Raw genomic sequence first — 16,911 nt, forward strand, 5'->3', positions numbered from 1 at the left:
TCAGAAGACCAGCACATGATGCTGAGAGGTAGAAAAGCCATCTTTTTCATCCAAATGCTTCTTATTGAACTTTTCACTACTTGAGTGAAGTTAACTTCATATTCCCTCAGTCCATTTAGACAGCAAAAGCAAAAGCTTTTACCCTATAGGGTAAAAAGGTAAAGGACCCCTGGACAGTTAAGTCCAGTCGAAATCGACCATAGGGTGCAGTGCTCATCTTGCTTTTCAGGCCAAGGGAGCCGGCGTTTGTCTGCAGGCAGCTTTTTCAGGTCATGTGGCCAACATGACTAAACTGCATCTGGCGCAACGGGACAACGGGACAGAAGCCAGAGTGCACGGAAACACCATTTACCTTCCTGCTGCAACAATACCTATTTATCTACTCGCACTGCTAGGTTGGCAGGAGCTGGCACAGAGCAACAGGAATTCACCCTGTCATGCAGATTCGGACAGCCGACCTTACAAATGGCAAGCCCAAGAGGCTCAGTGGTTTAGACCATAGCGCCACCTATAGGGCAAATGACAAGTGTGGGGAAGGAATCACACTTTTTAAAAGTATAAGAGTGTGAACAGTTATATGAGTGAGCATTTCAAATATTCAAATAAATGAACTACTGCTCAGCAATGTTTGCAAAAGCCTTGTAATGTAAGTCAGTAGTATTATCAACCCCACCACACCCATACTGAATATAGAGAGGTTGAGGGTGAAAGGACTGGAGTTGAGGGCCACTTAGCTCACAGCTAAGATCTGCATAAGAGAATTCGCAATGCCCAGCCACTATGTTATTGTGCAGTTGGCATGGGATGTCTCCCCTTGGGCAAGGGGAATGAGAAGTCCACAGCTTTATTAGAAGGTAAGCGCCCTGTGGAGCTTTGTGTGGAATCCCACAAGAACTTTCCAGAGAGCCCCCTTGCAAATACCAGCACAACCAGTGCAGAACGACACTAGTTATATCTGCGGATCAGTTAGCTAAGGAAAGTACAGCATTTTCCCAGGTACCATAGATATGTTTCCAACAACATTGTTACGGAAAGGCAAATCTCAAGGAAAGAGACTCAGACAATGCATGACAAATGAACAGTTGTGTATCTATTGTGCTAACCATTTATGCAAAAGCAGCCTCAAAAAATTGCTTTAACTACACACAGCTAACAACCTAAGCCGATATGGTATAGTCAACAACCAGGTAAGATGCACTGTCGAGTCTTGTTAAATCGTTTTGAGACTTCTTTGTGCAAAGTGACTAACCACTGTAAATAATAATAAATAGGAATAATAAATAGGAAGTAGTGGTAGTGATAGTCGTTAAATGTGTAGGTAAAGTGCAAAGGTCAGCATGGGTCAAAATTTATTAGCACCAGCCACCGATCATGAGATGCTGGTTTCTAAAGTTGTTCACAGCATAAACAGAACCTGGGGCATGTTGCTGAAGTGGTTGAGTGGAGCAGAAGTGGAATCTATCCTGTTTGCATCATCTCAAAGGTCAGCTAAACCAGACAGTAAAGTACTAGCTGGTCCCCATCTTTCCAATAAAGGTACTAAGTAGTTACAATGGAACAGATCAGCTTGCTCCACTCTGGCACTGCAGCTGCATCAGTTTAAGTTACTACGAACTTTAGGGTGTAAAAGAGGAGAGCTCTGTACACTGATTCATATCTTGCGTACGTGGATTCAGGATTATAAGCTAAGCACTCTATAGTGTAGATACACAAGATAAGTAAACCCTGGTTCTGAAACTACAAGAACATAGCTTATGGACAAGAGTTTCGTAAACAGCACACTACCGTTAACAAATAGCATTGTAAAAAAAATATGTTCCTGTGATTTTGAAGTTATTTCCATGGCTCCCTGCCCCCCCGAAGCATGCCAAGTTAAAGCTACAAGAAAGCTAAAACTTCATCCTATTTCCACAGAAAGGAGCCAACCCTCTGAACTTCTAAGCGTTATTGCAACCAAGCGTATTTAAGAATAGAAAGAGCTTGAGCACAACGTATTTTCTGCAATCAAGAAGATTGCTTTTCCGTAGCTATCAGATCAGGACAAACCCAAAGCTTTGATAACGTGGAGCATGTTTTTACACGAATCACTGGAAAACCTTGTACTGTGTTATCTTTACCTAACCATTCCCATTGTTTAAAGAAAGACAAACCTTCAGAGGAGCACGCCAGGTAACAACTGGAACGAAAGCTCTTTGCTTACCAATGTGATAAAGTCCTATCCAGTCTGTGGGATCCACTTCTTCTTTAATATCCCAGAAAATGATGAGGTTCTGAGACTGCCCTAGGGTGTATTCATACATGCTTGCAGTCAAACTAGAGCGGCTGTCAGATGTCACTAGATCAGTGTCACTATTAGCACGTTGAAGGTTCATGTTCTCAGGCATGGTGCCCTGAGATGCCAGACTCTGGAGGTTCTCAGGGCTCAGTGTGTATCGCAACTGGGGATTCCTCCGTCGCACAAAAAGCAGATGTTCCCTGGCTGAGCTGGTCATCTTGAGCTTGTTTTCACAGCAGAGGTTTCACATAGAGAGCTGTAAAGAAGAAAACGCAAACGTCAACATACAAACTCTCTTGTACATCTGCTGAGATCAGAAACTTGATTAGGAGAGCTAAACTGTTTGGTTGTTGTTGTTTTTTAAAGGCTGTGGAGAGAAGCTTTCACCGTTAATACCCAAAAATGGCTTTTCACAAAGAAAACACATATTTTCCAAATAAATTTCTGCTCACATTTTGGCGTACCTACTTTACCCAAGCTCACCAGGCCAGTTAAATCACTCAAAATTATCCTCTTTACTGGTCCTTAAAACTGCTAATTGTCAACACTATGTTTCCCATAAAGGTCAATTAAAGTCACTAGTAGAGTCCATAGGAATCTTGTAAGCTGGCTTTCAGTCCAGCAGTGAATGCAGTGACCAGTATCCAGTGCAGCAAATGGGTGGGGAAGTGGTTTGAGAAGGTGCATTTCAAAATAGGAAAAACAGATGTTCCTAAGACAGCGTGGAAATCCCAGCTTTAACCATGTTCACAAAGTGTTCCATCACCTATTGAGTTTATGCCTTGCTGATTTTTCCTGGGAAGAAGCTACTTTTATCACGCCTTAATTTCTCCCCAAAAGAAGCTATACGGTATTCACATGCACATACAAGGCTGGTATCTACGGGCAGCAGAATGAGTTGCCAGAGTACTGAGGGGGCAGAATAGGCTGGTAAAATGAATGGCAAACAGCTGGCGCAAAATCTCTCCCCCTGCTGCGTTAATCCCACCTTGCACACAGGAAATTATGTTAGTATTTTGACATCAGTATTGAGACTACAGCTGCTGCATAAGAAAATGCAGTTGTTTAATCCCACAAAATAACTGCTAGGTTTTCCCATAGGCCCTGCCAGTTGAAGTAGTCAAAGGCATATGAAAGATCAACAGCTATGATATACAGAACAACCACAACCAGTGCTGTTTTTCTAAAAAAGAGGGGCTGAAGCTCACCATGATCTTCTCCCTTTTTCTCTTAGAATGGCAATGGAACCCACTTGAGAGGGGCTGAGCTGAGCTCCTGCGAGCTCCGGCTTGGGGGGGGGGGAGACCTGACGACAACTTATTATTTTGCCCAAACGCAACCAACTCATTTCCACCATAACCACAGCCTTGGATTCAAACAGAAATCAAACACTGTGCTCTGCCCCTCTCTCCAGCTTGCTCCTTTCCCTCTAATTCACACCACAGCCCCCAAACTCTACTTCAAACTCTGCCTCTGTGATTCTAATTATCTCTGAGCTGAGAGAGGGTCTCCACCCATTTGTTCTATCACACAGAGCCCTATTTCCTTTGTTATCTTAATAGGCCATCACCCCAGGCGACCACCTCATGAGGAAGCTAGCCGGATCCAGGGGTTCAGGAAGCTAGCCTGGCTTAATTAGCTTTTAACACTTGCTGGATCCAGGGATCTGAGGGGTCTGGCAACCACAAACTCTTAACACTATTTAAGTCTTTAAATGGAGAAACACGATACAATAAAAGCAAGCAGGGGGAAATTCAACTCCCAACACATTATGTCATATTTTATAATGCAAAACTGTTACACGTTAACTGTAAATACCACCTGTAAATGCCATTTACTAGAAATCAATCTTAAATTTCCCAGCAAAATCGAATACGGCTCTCTCCTAATAAGATTTACGGGCTGCCTTCTGAACTGTCTGGCAATTCATGAAAGATTGCAAAGGTAGCTGTAACTTCCTCCATAACAGTATAAGCATAATGGTGCAGCCTGCATTAATTTCATTTTGGGAGGATATCAGGAAACCCCCCCCCAATGTAGGCTGTGAATTAAGACTTTTTTAAAAAAAAAACAAACCTCTTTTTCTTCCCAAGTCTTCCCCCTGCATTCTTAAGCAATCTTGCAAATTTCTGCAGGTCTCATATTGTCACCCAGCCAGTTAAAGGTAATCATACTTCCACATCATCCATTTTTTCTGGCTATGAATGCAGAGACAGGTGGTTCTTCTCATGCAAAGCTACCATTGGCTTATTGCTCCAGTGACACAAAGACAGCCTCAAAAACCAACAGCCGACATTCATCTAGATTAGAAGAATAATAAAAAACACCTCTATGTACAACTGCAAATTCATGACAGATAAATATTAACAGGCCTTGTCCACCCCATATGGCTGCTGCGCATCGAGTCTCTTTCGCAGGGTGTATACACCCACAAATTTCATAGGGTTGCCAGACCTCCCTAGGTCTGACTTGAAGTCTCCAGGTTTGCCTTGCCCTCCCCAGGTAGCAGGTGTAGCACTTTTTTCTCCAGTGGGCATGAGTGCCTTTAATTAAAGAAAAACAATTAAGATGGCCATGCATGCAGCTTATAAGCTTCAGCCCAGCAGGAGCCGGCCGCAAATTACTGCACAGACATGGTGTGGGGGGGTTCCTACTTGCCTCTGCTCCCCTCAATCTCCAGGGCCCGCCCCCAGACACCAGCCCCTCCCCCCCAGATCTCAAGTTTGGGCCCTGAAATATCAGGGTCTGGGTTCCTCCTGACCTAGCAACCCTAGCTGTACAGGACGCTTGTACTCTAACAAAAATGCAGGTTATAAAACATGCATATGGGCAACTCGTACATGCATAAGAAGCCATAAATGCATGGAGGTACAACTCGGCGTTCCTTCATGTGTTGAGAATTATCATCTGCACAAAGCTAATAGTGGGTCAATGGAGTGAATTTGAGAACCAGTTGTTATCTCTGAAAATTTCTACACACACACACACACACGCACACAGAGGGGGAGGGAGAGAGAGAGAGAGAGAGAGAGAGAGAGAGAGAGAGAGAGAGAGATTAGATTTAAGAGGGGGAAAGGTCCTGTTTGTGCATTAAGCAGAGAATAGGACCAAGAAGAGGAGACTGCAGGGCAGATTCAAAGTCTCTGTAAACTGCATTTGTCCCATCAGATGGATGTTTGTCATCCCTGGGTTAGGGCGTCAGATTAGGTAAAAGGTAAAGGACCCCTGACAGTTAAGTCCACTTGTGGCGCTCATCTTGCTTTACAGGCTGAGGAAGCCAATGTTTGTCTGCAGACAGTTTTTCCAGCATGACTAAGCTGCTTCTGGCGCAACGTAACACTGAAACCAGAGCAGCGCACGGAAACACTGTTTACCTTCCCGCCGAAGAAGTACCTATTTATCTACTTGCACTTTTTTGGCGTGCTTTCGAACTGCTAGGTTGGCAGGAGCTGGGACTGAGCAACGGGAGCTCACCCTGTCGCGGGGATTCGAACCGCCGACCTTCTGATCGGCAAGCCCAAGAGGCTCAGTGTTTCAGACCACAGCGCCACCCGCGTCGCAGGGTGTCAGATTAGAAAACTGAAATTCAAATCCCCAGTCAGTCATGAAGCTGACTGCATAACCACAGGGCTGTCACTGCTTCTCAGTCTAACAGACCTCACAGAGCTATTGAGAGGGGGGAAATGGTTGGGGCAGGGAGTTGAATATATATGCCATCTTGAACAATGTGGTAGTGAAGGTAGGATATAAATGTAATAAGTCTACAAAGTCATTTATTGACTTGCTGAATTGCCTTAAGAAAAGCTGTGGCTCATCTCATTTCTCTGCTGCTTCTCAGACCCACTAACCCAACGCAGAAGATAGTTGAAATGAAGACTATAGATCACGAGCATACTGAAAGCTCGGTATAAATTATTTAATGGCAGAAATGTTTCCCACGTGAAAAGTGCTGCTTCATTTTGTCTTTGGAAGACCAGTGTAATATTATAGGTAAAATTCAGCATAGTGAAGAGGAAAAGTATTTCCCCCTGAGTTCATACATTGCCCTCTTTGTTTTATTATATGCATTAGTGTCACTGAATAAATTTATTCCTTATGCAGGAATCTCTTTGAAGCCAGAATCTCTTTGTAGCTGTCAGTTGCCAGCAATGAAGCTGATGGGAGTTGTAGTCCAAAACATCTTCAGCAAAGCTTATTAGAGGAATAAGCTTGATGGACAGAAGTGACATGGAATAATACACAAGCACATTTTGGTTGGTGTATATTATTTCTAGTTACAATATATGTCAATCATAATATATTAAATATGAATCAGGTCAAGGAAATGGGAGTGGAATAAGTAGATTTCAGTTGCCATTCGTTCTTCCCATTTTCTTGGAAAGCGAAAGGAACTGTTCTCAACGGAGGTCTGGTTTACTCCGGTAGAATTTCGCCAAGAAGCAGGGGATCAGAAATGTGTGTTACTAGTTTATATTACAATGGAGTGGGAGAGGGTTCCACGAAAGCTCTCAAGATAAACGGATGCCTTAAGTCTTTGGCACTGACTATGCTGCATGTGTTGAAGTAAACTCCTACATGCAATGGAAAGAGTTGGCTGAAACCAATCTCATTGTCCAAGGGTGCAGTGAACAATGTAGATCTTCATTTCAGGAAAGCGTTTGATCCTGTGCCAGACAAAATATTTCCTCAGAACTAGAGATGAGTGGACACATGGGGAATGCGAATTGCAAAGTCATTTCGACACCAGGTTCAGATGTCTTTATTTGCCCAGGCATTTTGAGTTTTGTAAGTCTTACCAAAAGAGCTCCATTGGTTTTAGCTGCCTTACTTGTTTGTTGTTATTGCTAGTATTTAACAAATTCATAGCATGAAGTCATCAAAGAGGAGTACAAGATGTCGTACTTTTGCACACCTTGCTGTTGATTTCATCACCCAGTTTGTTTTTACTTTGTTTTATGTTCTGCACCCCATCTATCTGCATAAATGAATGGTGGGTTCTAAATATTTGAAAATAAATAAATTCTATTCCAAAAGGAGCCAGCTTTGGTCCAGCCCTCTTCAACATGGAAAATTAGACTAACTGCAAGAGAGAGAGAAAGATTGCTTCTCTGCATTTCTTCCATTCACACTTAATGTGTCTCACTGCCAGTCTGAGCCAACAGTAGAGGAACATACTTCTTTCCTGGGGAAGGAAACATGTGCTAATGCAAGTGTATGTTAGAAGAAGAAGAAGAAGAAGAAGAAGAAGAAGAAGAGGAGGAGGAGGAGGAGGAGGAGGAGGAGGAGGAGGAGTTTGGATGTGATATCCTGCTTTATCACTACCCGAAGGAGTCTCAAGCGGCAAACAATCTCCTTTCCCTTCCTCCCCCACAACAAACACTCTGTGAGGTGAGTGAGGCTGAGAGACTTCAGAGAAGTGTGACTAGCCCAAGGTCACCCAGCAGCTGCATGTGGAGGAGCGGGGAAGCGAACCCAGTTCACCAGATTACGAGTCTACCACTCTTAACCACTACACCACACTGGCTCTAAAATGCATCCTTTTAGTAGGCAGCAAGAACTAAAAGAGTTCAAGTCAATCCCACTAGACTTTCACCACCAGGTATAGAAATACCTGATGGCTTACTGGTGGGCTTTGGAATTTTCTTTTTTTCCAAAAGCCTACCCGTGAGGCTGTTTTTGCGCCACTCAGTAACTGCCGAGAGACACTGGGCGGTTTGTAAATAAGATGTAGAGCAATTCATAAATATCTAAGCAAGTATGCTTGCAACTCTTCTCTGATTTGGACGGACCCATTTCTACTTGCATGCATCCACATCCACCCATAAACACATCAGTTTCTCTCTGGCTTGGTGCAACTCCTGCCTCACAGCAACCAAGCACCTGTCTCCCTTCCTCAGCAGCACTGATGCTAGCCTGCCATCTGCAGGCTTCTGAAACCCCACAAGTCACCTGCTACTGACCACTGCTATAGGTCATTACTATTTATGTCTTATAATCCAAAAACAATGCTGATTTTCTGAACGTGAACCTGCTGTACCCCATGCAAAGCAAGGATTTGAATTCTAACCACAGAAACACAGTGCATTTCACAATCACGGCAAATTATTTTTAGGCTGGAATCCTGTGTCCAGTTATCCGGGAGCAAGTCCCATTGAACTCAGGTGGACTTTTGAGTAAACCTGTATAGGACTGCACTGCTAAAGTATTTTTAACAACAGAGAAAGCATAGCAGAAAAGTGCTGGGAATACAACCTCCTTAGGGTATGAAGTGTTCATGCAGAAGTATTCAAATCTTTAATTATGTTAAAGGAACATGCAATTTTCCCAAAGAAGACAAATTAGTATGAAACCAGATGGTGCAGTTATTAATATATTGCATATTATATTGTTCACATGAGTGAATGTGAAATAGTAGGAAAGCACCTTTACGAGAAGCAAAGGAAAAGAGAGAAATTGTGGGAAGTATATTTCTTCAAGGAAATATTTTAAATGAAAAGTAAATGATTGTTCTGGAAAATGACAAAATATTGCTGCAAAAGTAAGAATTCCCAACATAAATGTGTTTTCATGCCGATGATTTGGATATAAAATGTAAGTAATAAATAAATGTAAAAGCAAGTTCAATGACAGGTAAAGAATTGGACACCTTTTTTCTTGCAAACATCATCATCCAAGTCCTGGGCATTCAACACATGCCTAAGAGAAATAGCAGACTGGATGGCTGGAGGCAATGTTGCTGCTCTCAGGTCAGGATTTGGGGGCAGAGGTCGAGGTCTGATCGGCAAGCCCAAGAGGCTCAGTGGTTTAGACCACAGTGCCACCCGTGTTCAATTCACTATAAGTATCACCTAAATTAATAATATTGCCTGCTGGTCACTCATTATATCTTTGATTCAAATTCAATTGCTGTCGTTCTACCTATTACTTTGCTATTAGTACCAGGAGTAGGTGGTTACTGGAATGCCTAGACCAGGCTCCCTCAAACTCGGCCCTCCAGATGTTTTGAGACTACAATTCCCATCATCCCTGACCACTGTTCCTGCTAGCTGGGGATCATGGGAGTTGTAGGCCAAAAACATCTGGAGGGCCGAGGTTCAGAAAGCCTGGCCTAGACCTTCCTAGCACAGACTGTAGAGACAAGGAGCAAGAATAGATGTTGCTGAGATAAAACGTTTCATTATACTTCCCCAGAGGAACTGAAGTAAGCATTTCTGTCTTCTTCTTTAATCAGAAGAGGTCTGAATGAATGGAAACAGAAATCTTTACTGGAAGTGCCAGCCTCTTTCTTCTTCTACAAGTTTATCTAAGTGGCAGTGAAAAAGCATTAAACCTTGGTTTCCAAGCAAAACTGACATGGTCAATAAGTTTGGCGGCCAAAGTTATGCTTCATGTTATCTAAATTAGGGGTAGCGAACATGGTGCCCTCTAGACTTTTATAGACTACAGCTCCCATAATACTTTATCACTGGCCATGAAAGGTGGGGCTGATGGGAGTTGTAGTCCACAACATTTGGATGTTACCGCTTTAGCTAGGTAAGCAAGAATCATGAGTTAAATTGACTCCATGGGTTACTGGTTTGAACAACTGTACAATCAGAGCAGAACTTTTGTGCAGATGTTAATGGCCAAAGTCAACAGAATAAGCAAGAGGGTTCTTACAAGGCTGGCTCATCACATTTTGTAGTCAAGCAATGCACATTACCTTCTACAGAGCATAAACACCCTAAGCCCAGCAAGACCATGTAATCCAGAGTCTAAAATTAACCGCCATTGCCTTACATAAAATGACATGCATGTTAAACTTGCCTGCAGCTGTCATGCATGTTATTCACAACTAGCAGCTTCTTTAGCCACTAAAACATGTAGCCTGGGTTCAATGAGTTATTTAGCTGCTGGTCAATTTAGCCTTGCTTATTATTGGTGATTAACCCAACTCATGAATATGGCAAAATAATATTACAAAATATGGTAGCAGTGGGTGCGGCTACTGCAAGCCTAGATTATACTGCACTGTGCTATGATTACACCATTATTTTTTATTTTTTTAGACTCCCTGGTGCTAACAGCCAGGATTGTTAAAATTACCGTATTTTTCGTCCCATAGGACGCTCCGTCCCATAGGACGCACCTAATTTTTTTTGGGGGGGGGAATAAAGGATTTTTTTCCCCTTTATTTCACCCCCAAAACTAGGTCGGGGAACAGCAGGATGGCGGCGCTGCACCTCCCCGCTGTCCCCCGAGCTTGTGGGGCTGGCCGATGTCTGCCCGGCGCGTGGGGTGCTCTGCTTCAGGGCATCCCGCGCGCCGGGCGGCAGGCTGCTATCCGCAGCCTAGGGAGCCCTGCGGGAAGTCCGGCGGGCTCCCCAGGCTTGCTGATAGCTTCCTGAAGCCTGGAGAGCGAGAGGGGTCGGTGCGCACCGACCCCTCTCGCTCTCCAAGCTTCAGCGAAAGCCTGTATTCGCCCCATAGGAAGCACACAGATTTCCCCTTCATTTTTGGAGGGGAAAAAGTGTGTCCTATAGGGCGAAAAATACGGTAAAGGAAAGATCTACAGAGAATCTGCGGTGGCCATCTCTTAGAGAACTCATAAGTCTGAGGCTACATCTGGAACCAGAGCTGGCTTTCATTCATCCCTTCTAAAAAGCAAAACTTGTCCATGTGTCATTTAAAAGCAGGTGCAAAACAACATTAGTAAGACTGCAAAATGCACTAATGATGCACTTTCTCTCCTGGCAAACCTAAGGTCTGGGAATGCAAGATATAGGTGGAGACAGAATCACAAAAGCAGATTTCAGAACTTAGAAATCAGTGGCTCAGCCAAGGGCACTTCTAGACAGCTGCACTCTTGCACAAAACTCTCACACATTTGAGTAGATGCTGGTATATGTCCTTTGCACATTAAGACTGCACCTCTGCAAGGAAAGTGGCCACATTGACAAAAAAAAAAAACCCCACCAAAAAACCACACACAAGTTAAAAGGTGCTCTTGAGCAACAAATCCACCACACACACCACACCTCTAAAAAAAAACTTTATTCAGTGATAGAAAACTACAATGGGAAGAGCAGGATAACTACCACTAGATAGTGGCATCGTGTAACCTCCTCTCACATTTTTGTGAAAAATAAATCAAGCTCAACACGCTCCTATACTGTTCTGCACAGTGTCATACTATAAAAAGAAGGATCCATATTTAAAGAACTATTGTATAACTATGAACGAAGAAGGCTACAGAAAAGATACTCAAGAGCAGAGGCAGGCAACCTAAGGCCTGTGGGCCAGATGCGGCCCAATCACCGCCTCAGTCTGGCCCACAGACAGTCTGGGAATCAGTGTGTTTTTACATGAGTAGAATGTGTCCTTTTATTTAAAATGCATCTCAGGGTTATTTGTGGGGCCTGCCTGGTGTTTTTACATGAGTAGAATGTGTGCTTTTATTTAAAATACATCTCTGGGTTATTTGTGGGGCATAGGAATTTGTTCATTATTTTTTTCAAAATATAGTCCGGCCCACCCATGGTCTGAGGGACAGTGGACCGGCCCAACGCTGAAAAAAGTTGCTGCTCAAGAGTTTTAACAAATTCTCACTGTAACATAATAGCAGGGTAATTCTTCCTCTCCGGGCCAAGAGAAGTCAGCTTGTGTTTACTGTAACTGATCGTTTCACTTTCAGTAGATTTTATAAACAACCGACACTGAATTTTGACCTCCAGCCACCTTGCAAAAAAAAAAAAAATCAAAAAAAAAAATCTCCTCTCTTTAATTTCCATTTCGCAAGTACGGAACTGAATTGCCCCTTGGCCACCCCAAAATATGTTAAGCGAGTCACAGGCCAAATGCTGCATTCACTGGGCTATGCTAGCTGACTCTGGAGTTGACTCATTAACAGGCATTCATACTCTGAGATAGGGGAAGTGGTGGCACAAGGGAATGAAAGCTGAAAAAAATCACACTGCATAGCTTGGCAGCAACACAGAGAACCGTGCAACAGAGCTGGCATCCAGGGCAATAGGAACACCTGCCAACTCAACAGAGGTCAGAACACTCGCAAACAGAAATAGAAGGAAGGTTATGTGAAAGACAAATTAATTAACAATTAGAAATGTGTTAACAAAACCCTCTCGGTGGCAAGGAAGATCATTATACAGAGGAAACAGCGTTCCAATTAAAAGATGGGAAGCCCTCCATTATGACGATGTACACCATGAAAAATTAAACATCACTGGATCCACTCTCTCAAAAGAGGCAGTGATCTGAACGGTGACAGAGAATCCCTATTTAAGTCTCCATCAAGCAATCTGATCACAGTAAGCCAAATGAAACCATTTAAATGGATCTCAGATGAAGGAGAATATGTATCTGTCTGTCCTGAAGCATTTCTAGTTCTAAAGCTACATATGTACCACTCATTCGAAATCAGTAGGAAATCCAATGAGAGGTCACAGCAGACATTATACTTCAAACCAGATATAGCAATTGCTCTGCCCATTAGGCAGCACTGTTGAGGCGCCTACCATAGCTAATCTAAGGGCAATGAGGGCTGCTTCTCTTCCCCGCTAAAAAAACCCAAAGTGACCAATAAATATACAGTATATTTTAATATAAAAATGAAGTGGACCTTAGTGGTACTGGAGAAAAACTAACTCATATTCATGATAGCACACCGATTTACTGTACTTATGCCAGAAGCATTTTAAATGTAATGACTCTTCATCCGAAGCAGTGAAACAGCATGGAAAATTTAGCCATTGTATACTGAAGTTTATAAATATTTAAATTGAATTCAAAACATATTGTGTTTGTATGTATGCATGCATGCATGTATAAGATATTGCATCCAGTAGCGTTCTGCACATTTATTTGATTCAGAAAAGGCTTCTATGCGTGGGAAGCAGAAAAAGACAATTTTTGCAAATTCCTTCTCCCCACCCCTCAATGCCTCTAGCACATCCTACATTTTTCTAAAGGTTTTCCCAACCCTATGGAGATTTTCAGGGGGTGGGGGCAGTAATCTGGAGTGGGGAGACAGCAAAAATTTCCTGCTCTTCCACTCATGGAAGCCTTTGCTGGATCAAAGAGTCTTCCTTCAGTGCAAGAAGCCAACTGAATACAAATTGCCATAATCTGGCATAATCAATGCAATAATATATTAAAACGTAGTTTTGAAACTTCCTTTAGTGTTTACAGTTCTCAAAATTTGGGGAAATTGTAAGTGTGCTGATTCTTTCTTTTGTAACTTCTTCTATTTCTGTTACTATAAAAATAATAAATACCTATGTAGGTCACCACCGTTTCTAGGGATGCAATTTATGTGCAATCTTGAATCTGCCTACAATGCGTAAGAAAGATGTGTTCTCTATCATGGCTGATAGTCCATACTGAGTTCAACCTAAAACAATAGATGTACCTTCTCTAGATACAAGTTTTGGATACCAATTGCTTGAGCCCTACCTACCCTACTGCTTGAGTCACTCTGTTCAAATGTAAATTCTCACTTATGCAGCAGGATTCAATTTAATTTTATTCTCTGTAATTAGAATTTGAGAGAAACACAGCTATTGCATTTGCTAAGTAGAGCACAACTGTGAAGGAGTCTTCAACTTCAGATAATTGGAAAGGGGGATGTAAATAGGTTTAGAACCACACGGAGCAAAAAAAGATGTTGGAAACCACAGCAGGAAGTTAAAGGAAGATACCCAGAAGGACTCCCCAAGGGACAGAGGTTCTGTTTCGTAAACCCTTAAAAACCAAGTCAGAGGTCAAATATAAATGTATCTTGTATGTTCTGTATGGGACCCTGAAAAAAGAACAGTCCACAAACCATGCTTACAAGCCAATGTGCACAGTTTGAATGTGTGTAGGGGCATTGCAAGCCAACCTAGTTTTGTGGGAACTGGGTTTGCCAGCAGCGAGTCTCTCTCTTCCACTCACACACGCATAGTAGTGTTTGAACAGTGTTATACATTCAAACCAAAGTAAACTCCAAACAGTGTATATGGAATACAGAATGGTTTTCCAAAACTGATGCCAGAAATAGATGCTACAAAAGACTATAAGCTGACAGCATAGGTATGATGGGAAATATATAGGGAGTGCTTTTGCATGGGAGCTATAAATAGGAAATGCTGTGATCTCCAGCAAGAGACTTTGAAATATGCAATTTGATATGAGACTTAAGGGGGGCTATCAATTCTCCATCAATATTTTCACAAATTCTTTCTTCCACATCAATAGGTTGTTGGCCTCCTAAGACTTTAAATAAGTATTATCATACCGTTTATATGCATTTTTGCATTTTACAAACGGTCCACTTAATCCTGTCAATCTTTATTACCCCCATTTATCTTCTTCAAGGTGAGTAATCCTCATATTTTCAAGGACTTTCTTCAGATGGAACATTTCGAATGCATCTAACCAGAAGGAGTCGCTGCAACTGATTTAATTCTTTGGAACAAGTTCAAAACCTTTCCTAAGTTCCTGCACACACATAATGGCCTCATTCAGACACAACACTGAACTAAGGTTTAGCAATACTTGAATGTGTGTTGGGTTTATATGTTCCTGCCTCCTCTCACCTAGCTCTGAGACTGTTAATTTTCGTAAAAGAAAGAAAAAGAAAGACTCAAAAAGTATTCCAGCAATTCAAACAAAGAACGAAAAACTAGTTTTATCATTTTCTTTAATCTAATCAGATGAACCAGAAGTTGCTACAAATCCTGCTGGGATCTACTGCACTCAGGAGTTCCCTATTGCAGGTCATCTGCAACTGCAATCCTATGATTCTATCACTGCCAAAGCTGACATTGCAGCAACAATCAGCAGATTAGCAATGGTTGCAAACCCCAATGAAATCAGCCCTGACCACCTGTTGAAGTGACCTGCAATGGTGGGGACCCCAGGATCCTGCATGCTACCTGGATACTACTCTGCACCCCTAGTTTAAGGAAATAAGCCAACTTTGTGGTTTATGATCCTGCCTTTCTCCCCCAAATCATGGTTAATATTAACCACACTGCTCAATTCAGGTGATCGTTCCAGGCTTCATAAACCGTATTTTTATAGTAACTGTAGAACCTGTATTTTAATGGAAGGAACTTCAGAGGCATTCTTATGAGGATATTTAGTCCATCCTACACCAAGTACTGGGGACACAGGTGGTGCTGTGGTCTAAACCACAGATCCTCTTGGGCTTGCCAATCAGAAGGTTGGTGGTTCGAATCCCCACAACGGGGTGAGCTCCTGTTGCTCGGTCCCTGCTCCTGCCAACCTAGCAGTTCGAAAGCACGTCAAAGTGCAAGTAGATAAATAGGTACCGCTCCGGCGGGAAGGTAAACAGTGTTTCTATGCGCTGCTCTGGTTTCGCCAGAAGCAGCTTAGTCATGTTGGCCACATCACCCAGAAAAACTGTCTGCGGACAAATGTCGGTTTCCTCGGCCAGTAAAGCAAGATGAGCACCGTAACCCCAGAGTCATCTACAACTGGACTTAACTGGACTTTACCTTTACACCAAGTACCTTGGATCACTTGAAATCTTTTTCCCGTAAACACTGGTTGCAATGCACTTTTTGGATCATAAAAACCAATCCCACAACATTTACTGTGAAGGAAATACCACTGAGTTCAATATAGGTTAATCCCAACTACATGTAGTTATGACAACAGCTTTAGCCCTGACTCTGAGAAAGGCGGAGAGAGAAAAAACTGCCCTAGCAATATAGCTATGTTGATACCAGTTGATTTCTTACCAGTGTTTCCCCTAATACAGTGGTGGCCCAACTTGGCCCTCCAGCTGTTTTGGGGCTACAGTTCCCATCATCCCTGACCACTGGTCCTGCTAGCTAGGGATGATGGGAGTTGTAGTCCAAAAACAGCTGGAGGGCCAAGTTTGGCCATGCCTGCCCTAACAGATTTCCCGTCTACGTTGAAACCACATTTACCAGTGAGGTTTCCCCATTTGTTTCATTTATTAAAATATCTCTAAAAGGAGAAATCAGCTCTCCTCGGATCATCTTGGAGGGTGACCAAGTGTTATGAGGAACAGCTGAGGGAGTTGGGTATGTCTGGCTTGGTAAAGTGAAGACTGAGTGGAGATACGGTTGCCATCTTCAAATACCTAATGGGCTGTCACATGGAAGATGGATCAAGCTTGTTTTCTCCTACTCCAGAGGTTAGGACCTGAACCAACGGTAGTGGCGCCTGTCCTGTTTAACGCCCTCCCATCAGATGTCAAGGAGAAAAGGAACTGCACAACTTTTAGAAGACACCTGAAGGCAGCCCTGTTTAGGGAAGTTTTTAATGTTTGATTCTATTTTTAATATTCTGTTGGGAGCCGCCCAGAGTGGCTGGGGAAACCCAGACAGATGGGCGGGATATAAATAAATCATCATCATCATATCATTATTATTCTTCAAGTTACAAGAAAGGAGATTCTGACTAAACATCAGGAAGAACTTTCTGACAATAAGAGCTGCTTGACAGGGAACAGACTTCCACAAGAGGTGGTAGACTCCCCTTCCTCGGAAATTTTAAAGCAGAGGTTGAATGGCCATCTGTCATGTATGATTTAGTTGAGATTCCTTCATTGCAGGGGGTTGGACTAGATGACACCTGGGCTCCCTTCCAACCCTACGATTCTA

The 16,911-nt window shown here is 42.7% G+C and overlaps 1 protein-coding gene and 1 long non-coding RNA gene across 5 annotated transcripts in view; one reads left to right on the forward strand and one right to left on the reverse strand.

The window, feature by feature from the left end:
- LOC310743842 overlaps positions 1-16,911 on the forward strand; it is an 887,199-nt gene that overhangs the window by 144,141 nt on the left and 726,147 nt on the right. The window lies entirely within an intron of this gene.
- Positions 1-16,911, reverse strand: part of HECW2 (HECT, C2 and WW domain containing E3 ubiquitin protein ligase 2) — a 192,929-nt gene that overhangs the window by 134,424 nt on the left and 41,594 nt on the right. For all 4 annotated transcript variants that reach the window (XM_083626115.1, XM_083626116.1, XM_083626119.1 and 1 more), the window contains exon 2: positions 2,201-2,531. In XM_083626115.1, coding sequence (XP_083482241.1) covers positions 2,201-2,492 — 292 coding nt within the window. In that variant the 5' untranslated portion in view covers positions 2,493-2,531. The remainder of the gene's footprint in view (positions 1-2,200; positions 2,532-16,911) is intronic.

The sequence above is a fragment of the Podarcis filfolensis genome (assembly GCF_964270895.1).
Source record: "Podarcis filfolensis genome assembly, chromosome: 1".
Taxonomy (NCBI): Eukaryota; Metazoa; Chordata; class Lepidosauria; order Squamata; family Lacertidae; genus Podarcis; species Podarcis filfolensis.